Below are 12,914 nucleotides of genomic sequence, written 5' to 3' on the forward strand. Positions count from 1 at the left end.
TCTCTTGCAAATCTACTTTTGAAAATGTGCCTGCATCATTCATATTGACAGTGTCCCTTTAAAACAAGGAATCAACCACTCAGTGTGGGGCCTTCTACTAAATATTATGTATATATAACTGAAAACATAAAAATCTAAAAAGGCTATTGCATATGTGAATTATTTATGCATATGTTTGTAATATTTGGCTGTATTTTATAAAGTAAAGAAACTATTTTGCATTTTAGAATGGGAAATTATACTGGATACAGGTCTTTACTGGAGATTAAATTAGTGTCAAGTAATGAATGTAGTACCAGAACAGGAGATGTGGTAATGCTTCTAACAGGAAATTATTTATCTGATTTAGAAAGGGACATTTTTATTACCTCAAAACATTTCAGATCTCATCAACCACTTCATTAGACTCTTTTCTGATATCTGCATTTCATTTCCTGGTGTTACATTTCTATTATCATTTCTCTGATAAATAAAAATGGGAAATGTTGGTTCCTTTTGTTCTTTGAATAATATACAACAAGTGTGAAACTCATACTGAATTCCTGTGGTGATGACCTAATTAAAGCATATCTTAAACTTACCTTGGGTTTGAATGCAATCAGTTTCAAAACCATTTCAACAGTGAACACTCCTGTGAAAACCATATTCATAATGTCCATGGCATCATTAAATAGCTTAGACTGTCCATAGTGCTGTGAATGAAAAATAAAACACTTACAAAAGTGAAGGCTTTAAAATGTGATGTGAAAGCAAGGCAGCCTAAGACAAAGTTGACAAAAAGGCAGCATAGGAAAGCATTTTCTAGTAAAATTTGTGAATATTAGCTGAGCATCCCTGGTCAAGCATGGAACTGTTTAAATCTATCCTGTTTAGGCACTGAGCAGAACAAAACTGTCATTCCTCAACATCCTAAGGGAATCTCCAGAAAGAAACTTGTTCCCTCAAAAGAGGAACATTAGATAACAACATTTTCCCACGTTTTATATGCAAGGTTTTAAAATTACACAGGCTTGTGTCACACCTGCTTAGAAAGCCTGAAGTATGGCAGTCACAAAATAACAGTGTGTAGGAGGCATATTTTTAAGAGGACAGCGTATGCAACTGTACTGAAAAAAGCAGAATGATTTTGTAAACTGAATTCAAACCATGCTTTTTCTTAACAAAATCTGAAATATTAGGGAAAGAAAGAGGCAACTAGAACATGTCACAGAAAAGTACTGTGATCAGAAGTGCTTTCTTTAAAATTCTACTTCATAAAAAAATACAGGTTGCCCTCATTTAAAGTCATTATAGCACCCATATCCTTCCCCTCAATTTATGTCAACAGCTTCAAGAGAGTTCCTGCTTTTCCTACCTGCATAGCCAAGCAAAGGGTGTTCAGCATGATGAGGACAAACATGATGTATTCAAATCCAGTAGAATTCACCACATACCAGAACTTGTACTGGTAAGGATTTTTTGGAATATACCTGCGGAGAGGACGTGCCTTCAGGGCATACTCCACACACTGCCGCTGAAAAGCAAACACAGCAAAAACTGTCAGATATAACCCAGCAGATCACCAACTGGGAACACAATCATTAAGTGAAAGTTGTTAAATGTAACACTCAAAATCTGTCTGTCTACTTGATTTAGGACCTTTTATTATTAAGCATTAATAAAGTGCAGAAGGAGCTCACGAACCCTTACTCGATTATTTACAACTGTATCTAATCATATCCACATGCAAAAATCAAATAATGCTCATGGAAATTCTGGAGGGTTTTGCCTTTATACACTAATATGGATACAGTACATAGCAGGACTATTAAGTCATCTCTAAACCATGTTTTGTCTTTACTCTCTTGTCAACCACCAATGGGTCTGCCTAGCATAAAACCCTAGAATGAGCAAAATAAATACTGAGGAGGTGTTACTTCTAATAGCTCAGGTAAATTGCCCAGCAAAATCACATGTAGGAACATCATGGATTCATTTTATAATCTATCAGTACCCAAAATCTTCAGGGCTACTTGTCTCTGAATGATTTCTTACAAGCCCTGACTAACAGGGCACATGGTGCAGAAAGAAATCCTTGCTACAGTCTCACAATTGGTTTTCTTTAAATGAAATCAGCCAAAAATACCCAAAAAATTGTCACTTACTTTCTCAGTCAAAGGATTAAACAGGAAATGGGGACAGATTTTTGTAATTTTAATCTGAATATTCCCAGTGAATTTCTAAATAAATGGGGGTTAGAAGTGGAACATTTTGAAAACTTGAACTTTGGACAGGTTATTTGGAACACAAAATTATTTTCCAGTTCTTAGTGGAAAACCTGTCTCTGACTCAGGATAAATTCTTATTAATTTGACACCAAAAAAAACAAGATGCTAGTAAGCCAGCAAGCTTAGTGGACACCTTTCACAACAAAAACACTCATGGGTTGGGCTCACAGAAAGGTACAACAACCTGAATACCCAATTAAATAAATACTCAGATAGTAAAAAAAATTAATAAATACTGAGCTATGTGTTTGGTGCCCTCTTCTGCCCCAAAGCAGAAAGGAAGCTCTTCATGCATAAACAAAAAAAGGCTACTTTTAAAACTTAAGAATTCATTATTTATTTTAACCTGATTTTTGTCCAGCTCACAGTTCTTGTACTCCTGTTCTCCCTGTTCTTGGAATGTAACAATCACAAAACCAACAAATATGTTCATCATAAAGAAAGCAATAATGATGATATAGATGATGAAGAAGATGGAAATCTCCACTCTATAGTTGTATACAGGTCCTACATTCTCGCCATTTGAATCAATGGCTTTGTACAGCAGCCTGAAAAACAAAGAAAATTTTATCTTTACTACCATTAAAATGACAAAATAGTAAAATACGCAGACTCAGATGACAGGTTTCAGAAATGGTCTGATGTTCACTGATATCTTCTTATATTTACTGATAGTGCTTGCAAGAATACAGAAACCAGAAGAATCACAGCACACTTTGTCATATTCTTTTTTTTTCTGAAAGAATTAAGTTAATGACCCAACTTTTGTATTTTTCATTTATTTATTTATTTCCCCAAATAAAATTTTCTCATTTAGGGAAATAGTGAGTGGCAGTTAGCACTTCCTAGATTTTCCTGAGTGTACTGCTGTCTGATTTTTTAGTAAAAGGTTTACTTGAAGGCCTAAAACTTTCAAATCAGCCTTATATAAGGGCCATTGGTGGATAAGCATCTAGAATTGTTACTTCCATTAGACCTGAGGAGAAGATCCTTATAGCAAATGTAGCAAGACTGAGAATCAAACAATACAAAAAAGTTCACCTTTTCTTATTTTTCCTGAAATATGGGATAAGTCCCCAGAATCAGGATAATAGGTTTCTTTATTTCCTCCCTTTTTACACCACCACTTAAAACTGATTTACTGCCCAAAATGTCTGGTAAATGATAGTGAATTGTTCTGGAAAATGCAACTGTGGAAACAACACTGTGCAAACACGGAGAACCCACTCACGCTGGCCAGCCTTCAAAGGTGGAGACTGTGAAAAGGGCCATCATAGCAGACAGGACATTATCAAAGTTGAAATCACTGTTTTGCCACACCCTCTCTTTGACCATGGGACTGTCGACATCTCCATCCTTATAAACGATGTAAATCCCTCTGTGGGAAAGAAACTGCCATTAGTGAAATGCTGAAGTGACCCCAGGGTGACTCAATGCACTATTCAAAGCTGTTTCTGACATTGCCTCCTCAGGTTTGGTTTATTTCCTTGCTAACCTCTGTTGTCTGGTGGGATTAAGATGACAATTCCAATTGACACAACCCTAAACAGCCTGACCCATGCACAATGCCTGCCCCTGCACAGTTTGTTACTCAGAACAAAATGAGGCACACTCTTAGACCAAAGATCTCCTCACCGGCATTCCTCGGGGTTCTGTTTGGCCTCATCAGTGCACTTGTAGAATTTTCCCTACACATAAAAACAAAAAGCAATGACAAAATGCAGAATATGCAAAATAAATGCTTTTATACTATGACTGGCTCAGGACAGGACCAGCCCAGTCCCAGCAGCAAAGCATCAAGAATTCAGTTCAGCTTTTCTTTTCTTGATGGACTGTAAGTTCTGAGAGTGTCTTACCTTAAACAGCTGCACCCCAATACAAGCAAACATGAATTGCAGCAGAGTTGTAACAATCATGATATTACCAATAGTTCTAATAGCCACAAAGACACATTGAACAACATGCTGGGAAGAGAGAAAAAAATAGGTTTCAATGCAATTTGTCACAGACCACATATCATAAAAGTAATTTCTGCATTCTTTTTTAAAATTACTATTTTTCTGTTGCCAGCATTATACCTAACACTGTAATTTGACTTGTTTTCTAAATTTGTCTGCAAGTCTGTTGACACAGACCCATCAATATCAACTGACCAGAAATTACATAGGCACTGTGGATAAACAACTGAAATGCACTGACAGGTTGGCTGATCACAGTCCAAATCTGCCCTCAGTGACAGCTCCTGCCCACACAGACTGCAGCAACTGTGGGCAGAGCCTGGGCTGGCTAACACCAGACATGTTTAAGAATCAATAACTGATTTCTTGCTTGGTGGACTTCTGCAGAAAATTTCTCTTGAGTAATAATCTTTAACCTGAGGCAGGACTGAAGGATCAGGCCACCAGAAATATAACTTTTAAAATAAAAATAAACACCTTAAGTCCTTTTGCTCTGTTTATTGCCCTTAGAGGCCTCAAGACTCTTAAAACTCTGAGAATCTTCACAACTGAGATAGCACTTGATCTAGAAGAAAGGAAAAAAAAACCATACTGTTACTGTTAAGGTAACTGATTGCATTACAGAATAACAATATCCTTGCAAATTCCTGAAATGGGAAATTTGGAAAAAAACCCTCCAACTAGAACTCTCAAGATCTGTATACAAGGGGTTCTTTATTATTAGAAGATATTATCTATCTTATAAATACCATAAGAATCATTTTGATTTCTGGAGCAAATGTGGAATTAACAGCTTAGAAGCTCATCTAAGACCCTAATGGAGCAAAATATTCCCCACAGTATTTTCCACTGCTGACAAGCTCTTTTGAAGACACAGTGTAAATCCTGTAAACCAATGAATCCTTCAATTTCCAACTAACCTGAGATCAAAAGATCTCAAATGACTTTGATTCTCTCTGTTTAAGTGGCTAGGACTGCATTTTGAGGAAATAAGAGTGCAGAGTGTTTTAAGGAGCACCATGCGAAACTGAAAGTTTGTGCAGGAGGAGGTCTGGTACCAGCAGGGTTCAGAGTGGGCAGCAGCTGCCTGACACCCTGCCCTGCTCCCTCTGAGTCACTAAGGCTTTCACAGATTATTTTTAATATAGAAAAACCACCCAATGAATCAAGAAGTACATTTAGATTCTTTTACTGTGTTTGGTCTGACAAAACAAAACAAAACAAAACCTCTCCACTACCACTTACAAGCTGATTAAAGCACAGCTTCTCCCCCCTCAAACAGTCTAATTCCATACCCCACACATCAACACTGAAAGACCAAGCCCATAAAATCAGATTACAGGTGTGACAATGGCTCAAGAGAAGGGATTTAAAACTCCTGCAGCCCCAGGAAATCCCTGCTGTACCAATACCAATGTCATGGGGCTCCTCCTCACTCTCCTGGTAATTGTGGAAAGTAGTAATTTGTTTCCAACCCATATTAGTAATGAATTACAACACTCCCCATGAGAAGCACTCCCTCTTGCCAGCCCATCCCTGAGCACTGGCACTGCACACCCACACACCGTGGGGGAACAAAAGGAGCTGGAACACTGATTTCAGTGTGAAACCCCAGAGCAAAAATAAACCATTCACGTTGTAAGCGTAGTACTTACTGAATCCCAAATGATACCAGAGAAACGCCCACAACCAGCAAATCCAGCAAATTAAAATAATTCCTGCAGAAGGACCCTTTATGAAGGAATGCTCCAAAAGCTGTCATCTAAAAATAGAATTGTTACACACTTAGTCTGTATTTCAATTTATTCAAATTCACATTTAGGCTGTTTACAAGACACTTGCCTGGAGTGTGAATGCATACAATACTATCTCACTTTCTAAAATCCTTTGAGATATAAAACAATCCCTCTACATGTATTAAATCTTTCATTCAAATCAGGAAAATTCTGCTCAAGCAATATCAACAAATATACTAATTGTTTCTCATGTCAACAAATGTTTAATTTGTGTAAGAACAGATGAGGCTGAGCTGATTACCCTGAATTAATTTGGCCCTTGTTAGAAAAATTGCTACAAAAAAAAAAACATTTGAGATTTCCATGTTTACTAAACTGTAGGGTCCAAATTCTGACCCCTAATTACTCATACTATCTTAAGAACTGAAGGAGCTGAAAATGTACTCCAAACACCTGAGAGCCAAAGCTGGTCCAGAAGCAGGACAAGGCTGTCCTAAGGCAGCACCACAATCCTATTTAGCTCTGGCTTATGGCAGACACGAGTGGCTATCTTGGAATAACCTGATGACCAATAGATGGTTTGTATTCTGTGTAATCAGAGGTCCCTAAATTTTGCTGTTCTGTTGTGAATATCAAACATTGCTCTTCCTTTTGGACATTCTCTAATTTTTTTTGCTTTCTGTCCCTATATTTAAATGAAAAAAGCTTACAGAGTGGATCGTGTGTGCATCATTTGCAGGTTTCCTTAGGAGCCAGTGATAGAGGCTCCATTAATTACGGCTGCAGATTGTTTTGGGTATCACAAAGCTGCATTTGACTCCTAAATCCAAGAATTAGACTTCCTACCATAACTGTAAGTACCAGTTAAAAAATGCACAGAGGAATCCAATTAAACCATTAGATGCACAGACTCACCAGCTGAGGAGAATATTTCACAAGTCTCCTCATAGTTATTGATTAAGTCTGAAGCACTGAAACTAAAAACTCATAACAAAAACAAGGATACCTCTGAAAAACACCTCATAGTCAGCTCTGTCACATGAGTCTAATTTCTTCAGCCTCAAGATCCTCCTACAGAGCCTGAAAACTGAGCTATTCCTTGTTTTCCACAGGTAAGAAAATCTGATGCCATCTAGAGAACACCCCATGCTGACTGTGCATTTTAATCCCTTTACTCTCTAGGCTGTTCCTGGAGGAGTAGGGAAGAGATTTTATTTCCCTTCCCCTCACAGCAGGTTACTACAGCTTTCAATACAGTTCCCAAAGTAGAGCAGAGCTACAGGCAATGGGCAGCCCAGTGCACTGCATCCCTGTTCAGAGTGCAGACATTTCCAGGCCTTCTGATGGCAAACCACCACCACCAGAAAGGCTGGACCTCTGCAAAGGAAAGATGTATTTTATTGGGAAGCAAAAATTAATTAATCTCCCTATTCTGTTGTTAAACCCACTTTTTGGTGATCAAAATAATAAATATTCCCAAAAGCTAGAAAAATAAAAATGCTAAAGCTTTAACCTATGCCAATGGTATGAGACATATAGTATAGTTACACTATAAAATTACCATTAAATTACTTACAGCTGTACAGAGCACATATAAACTCATCAAAATCAGTGGGAGTTGAGCACAAAAACAGCCCTGAGTGTCAAACTAACATCTATCTACAATTACCCATTACACTGTATATGATGAGAGCAGCACACAGGGTTTCGTGTGCTACACAAAATATAATGTCAGTTATTCACCTATAAAAATTAGGTGAATAACTGACATTAAAGTGCAGGTGAGGTACAAATCTCCCCATCTTCACATGGAGACTGATATTTCAATCACCACAAATCCCAGTGGAAGAATTTGCTACAACTCTCTAGTAAGTTTAAATGGTGTGGGATCAGCACAGTAGGTGGAAGTAGAAAGCACAGATCCCTAACCTGACCTTTGCTCAGATGTTTTCACCTTTCCCAAGTTGTCCAAATAGCATGATAAACTGAATTTCAGTGGCATGCAGGGAGAATTCTCAAATGATTTAAAGTGATGTTGCAGCTTTTCTGCTATTCACATCCTCATTCATACCCTCAACACTGTGCAATGTGGAAATCCTTGTTTGAGAGCAGTAAGAGCACAGGGAGACTTCTTACATGCTGAGAGTTATTATGGTTTCATGCTTGCTTTTGTACAACTTTCTTCACTACAGGTGATAATATTGCTACTGCTTATCCTAATTTCAGGTTTGTTTTTGGGGTTTTTTTGTTGTTGTTTTTTGGGGATTTTTTTGGGGTTTTTGGGTTTTGTTTTTTTTTTGGTTGGTTGGTTGGTTGGTTGGCTTTGGGGGTTTTTTTGGGTTTTTTTCATTTGTTTTTTTTTTTTTCCTGGAAATTAAGGAATATTTTCGTTCCTGCAGGTCTAGCTTTGAATTTTCTCCTTGCAGAGCACTCTCCTTCTGCACAGCTGAGACACTGTGGGGAGCACAGCAGAGGACATGGAGGCCCCAGGCACAAGCAAGCAAAGCCAGAGTCTCAGATGTGTTAGCAAAGCAGGCACGGTGTCTGTGTCAGCTCCTGACTGTGCAGCACATCTGTGTGCTAAGTTTATTTTCCTTTACATGTGAGTGCACTACAGAGCTTCCTGGAGAAACCACAGTCAGAAGCATCAACATTTTTGGTTGTGATGTAGCTTCTTGATTCTGTGTCATCTTCACAATTCCAGATTCCAGCAGCCCAAGCTCCAGAGTTTCCTGCTTCCCTTGGATAACTCATAAATTGCTCAGTGCCAAAATCTCTTGCAGTTTGCAGGAATTTTGCTTTTCTTAACACATGCAGTTATGCCTCTTTATCCTGCCCTTTCTAATTCCTCTGCCTCCTAGAGAAACACAAATGGAACTGCAGGAGCTGAGAACCTGCTGCTCAGAGCATGTGGAAGTTTACTGCCCCTCTTCTGCCACAGATACAATGGTAAAATATTTTTATGGCTTCTCAAATTCAGAGTTGGGAGCTAGTCTGATTTAATGCTACAGCTCTCTTCAATGCTCTGTTCTCTCCTTTAGTTTGGCCTTTCTCTAGCAGCAAAACCCCTGGATATTTATTTTAGTGTGCTACAAATAAGAATAATCAATTCTATAGCAAGCTTCTCCCTGCTGAAAATGTGAAATAAGGGGATAAACAATAAGCCTGGGAGAAAATTCACAAGCATAAAAATAGTCTATTACTTACAGAACAGCTTATCTTGTAAACAGCCCAAATATTGCACCAATTAGTAATAATCAAATTGCATTGTGAAGAGTATGCACAGCAATATGAGCAAAAGCTGGGAGAAGAGATCTTGTTAAGCTTAATCCTCAACTGGAAATGCATAGTTTAGGTACAGATTCTTAGTGTGCCAGCAATTTTTAAGTGTATAAATCAGGGTTACTCAACCAAAAACTTGAGGTGAGAATAAGCACAGCATGAAACATTTATGAATCATATGTAAATCTCTGAAAAAACATTTTGCCAATTTCCAATGAAAAATTTTCCTTCCTTGTTCAGCATTTTGTTTCATGTGAATACAATTTTTGGTTATTTATCTTCTTTACCACAGTAAATCTTGTACATTGAAAATCTGAGTAACCCCAATAGATATCCTTAATAATCAGTACACAAACTATACATTAAAATACCAAATTTTGGCTCATGCATGGGTAATACATTTAAGCAAGCATAATTATGCCTGTCTGTGAATTTAAATGTATGCCCAAAATAAATGCAAAGTATCTTAGTGTATAGATAGATAAATGCAAGATATCTTGCAAGTCCTATTGCAAGAAAATAGTTATCTACTATTTTAGCTCTGTGGATATAGTTCAGCAAAATAAATGAGAAATTACATGCTCCCTCCTTATAAGACTGATTGTCTCTTTCAGAAATGCCAGAGCAAGGAGAAGGAAAAGCTCATGCGCAGTGATTTATTTTTCCCTTTTCTGACAACTGTAAGTTTAAAAAGGGCAAAAAATGAATTATTAAACTGATGTAATGATAAAAAATCAGCTTCTTCATGCACCCAATGGTAAAAAAATAACCAATCAAAACTATGAGGAACTGTCAAATAAAAAAATCCTCTAGTTTAAAAAAGTTTAGCTTTGATAGCTTAGAGAAAAGGCAAAGAACACTTCAAGGGCCTTTTCTTGGCAGGTGACACACAAGGAAAATCCTTTTAAACAAGCTTCCTTTAAAAACCTGTTACCTTCAAAATGATCTCAAATGTAAACATACTAGTGAAGACATAATCTGCATACCCTAGGATCTGGAAGGTAAACAAAAAGTTACAAACATTATTGCTAAAGCTGCTTTTGGGCTAACAAGGATCAATTAACAATGCATTACCTTTAACAGGATTTCAACAGTAAAGATGGCTGTGAAAGCATAGTCAAAGTAACCAAGTATCTGCAAGGTATAATACGTGCCACAGTAAGAAATCCATCTCTTAATAATTTTCACAACTTAGACCACATACACAACACCTGAAATAATCTAAGTAGATAGGTGGAGGATTTAGACAGAGTAGTTTAAAATTCCAGCTAATGTACAACCATTTTTGTTTGCTTAAAAATTTAACAGATGCCACTGTGCTCAGGTATTAGATTTCACTCCTCAATAATTGACAGAACCCAATAGGTAACAATTTCTTTGAATTCAGACTTTTGCTCTACCAGCTTTCACAGATACTTTCTTCAGCATTTAGCAGAGATACAGAATCTTAAACAAAGAATAAATACTTATTAATAATGTCTGTGTTTTTTACCAAAGTATTGCATCACAAAATAAAACTTCAGTGGCTGCTTCTAGAGTGCAGATCACCCCACATTCTGCTACATTATATTGCTCCTGTACAGGCTTGTGCAGAGTGTCACAAAGCAAATTAATGAATAACTATTCACTTAAAATCAACACCACAACCCCTTTTCCTTGAAGTGGGAAGATGCAGCGGTGACTTATTTGTAGGAAATCTAAAAGAACCCACAAGAGTTGCAGAGTAATATGAAGTTTCCAAGAGGATTGTGGCTGTGGGATTGCCCTCACTGCTGTCAACAGGACAAGAACAAGTATTTCAGAACCACCCAGAGCTGTGGCCACATCACTAACACCTAAATCAGTGAACTGCAGGAGGCTGAGGGTTTAATCTCAAGGATCCAGGAATCCACCTAACCAACAGTTGTGCACTGAAAAATCCTTCCTGCAGTTCAGCAACTAACCAAGTGGGAAGGAGAAATAAAAAGACAACACACAAAGAAATAAGAACAAATAATTTTTTGCCCATATTCCGTTGAATATCCCATCCTTCTGTCCCTTGGTGTGGCTGAAAAAATAGGCAAATGTTAAAGCCATATGACAACGATTAATGAGTAACAAATTCACTCCAGACTTAAAATAAAATAAAATAAAATAATATTTAAAGGCATTTCAGCTTGCAAAGTTTCATTCTGTTGCTGACCTGGCTGATGGAGGGAATGTGAACCCTCAAGGCAGGAAAAAGAAAATTATGCTGGCCTGGGGCATGTGAGAATACTTACATTCAGAGGGCAACACCTTTCTGAAATCCCTCACACACTTTGTCTGTGTCCCAAACAGAAATAATCTTTTCAGTTACCACCAATTTCCACTTACATTTTCCTAATGCTCCTCTAGTTAAAAATACAATTATCAGCCCTTGAAGTCATTTCCATAATAACAATTTCAGTATTCTCCACCAGCTCTCTCTTTTTCCTACCCATTAGTGTGATTTATTTATAGGATTACATTGGTCCAGCCTTGTAGATAAGGGAAGTACACTGCTCTGCTGAATAGTGCATGAAGAGTGTCTTTGTGCTTTGGCCTCTTTTTACCTCTGGAGAAAGTTTTATCTTTTTGGTTTTTACTAAACTTACTGGAAAAGTGTTCAGAGAATGCCAAAGCCAAAAGAAGAATTTCAGAGGTTGCACCAACACCAGCAAGAACCAGAGAGATACAACCTCTGCAGCCTCAGCCGGGCCACCTGTCCTGCAGGATGCAGAAGAGTTTCTCTGACTCTGTGACCATCTCTACAAATCACTTTGTACCTAAAACAGGAGAGGGGTGGAAGTTCTGTCAAAGCATCCCCAAAGTCCCCATGGACCACCACCCAGCTGCACCATCTCAGCTATTTCCTACCTAACCCAAAGCAAACCCAACTCACAAGAATGTGAGAGTCTTGCTGCACAGCTGAACCAAGTGCAACAAGGCTAAAAAAGTCCATGGTCATGGACTCTCCATGGAGAGTGGATTTATTTTAGTTTCTCTGTCTGATAATTGTGCTTTTGAGTAACAGTTAAGTCTTCCACTAGATTAAGCACTTAAAATGTGCTTAAACAAATTCAAGAATTTGTTTTTAGAGAACACAGGTGTTTAGTCCCCACATAAAATACAATTTTATTGATTAATAGAGACACATTACTGAAATTAATGCTTTTTAGGCTAAAATGGCATTTTTCTATGAGTCAAGGCAAGAGCTGGGAATGCTCTGATCCTCCTCTTACATGTGTGTTTAGAGGAAAGTGAGATTTGTTTCGTTTCTGATGCAGCCAGTCAAGAATCCAAATATCTTTGAGTCCAACGTGGGGGTAACTCAAACCCCTCAGAGTGGCCACATGAGCTTCCCTGAGAGAGGAGGTAACACCCTCCTGAGTCCCTACACTCACTAACAGAGGGATCATCCAAGTGCCCCAAGGCCACATAACAGAGCCACTGAAGAGAGGACACATCAGAGTCTGTTCCAAACATGATAAACAGTGATAACTTTAACTGGCATTTATAAATCAGCATCAAACACTGTGAGGCAGTAAGAGTGATTCAGGAATTGCACACCAGGTACTCCAGCCGCAAAGCAGGAAAAAATATGAAAATTATAGATATTCTATTTAGCTTGAGAATATTTTATCCTGATATATTTATAGCCACAGAAAAAG

The 12,914-nt window shown here is 37.9% G+C and overlaps 1 protein-coding gene across 1 annotated transcript in view; it reads right to left on the bottom strand.

Moving 5' to 3' along the window:
* The window catches only part of CACNA1D (calcium voltage-gated channel subunit alpha1 D), a 168,224-nt gene that overhangs the window by 45,001 nt on the left and 110,309 nt on the right, over nt 1-12,914 (bottom strand). The window contains exons 22-30 of the mRNA XM_041425606.1: nt 10,178-10,237; nt 5,881-5,987; nt 4,703-4,790; nt 4,124-4,231; nt 3,903-3,955; nt 3,499-3,645; nt 2,614-2,815; nt 1,355-1,513; nt 582-692 (exon numbers count right to left, since the gene is read on the bottom strand). Of these exons, the coding sequence (XP_041281540.1) occupies nt 582-692; nt 1,355-1,513; nt 2,614-2,815; nt 3,499-3,645; nt 3,903-3,955; nt 4,124-4,231; nt 4,703-4,790; nt 5,881-5,987; nt 10,178-10,237 (1,035 nt within the window). The remainder of the gene's footprint in view (nt 1-581; nt 693-1,354; nt 1,514-2,613; nt 2,816-3,498; nt 3,646-3,902; nt 3,956-4,123; nt 4,232-4,702; nt 4,791-5,880; nt 5,988-10,177; nt 10,238-12,914) is intronic.

The sequence above is a fragment of the Onychostruthus taczanowskii genome, unplaced genomic scaffold, assembly GCF_017590055.1.
Source record: "Onychostruthus taczanowskii isolate IOZ18803 unplaced genomic scaffold, ASM1759005v1 scaffold9, whole genome shotgun sequence".
NCBI classification, from domain to species: Eukaryota; Metazoa; Chordata; class Aves; order Passeriformes; family Passeridae; genus Onychostruthus; species Onychostruthus taczanowskii.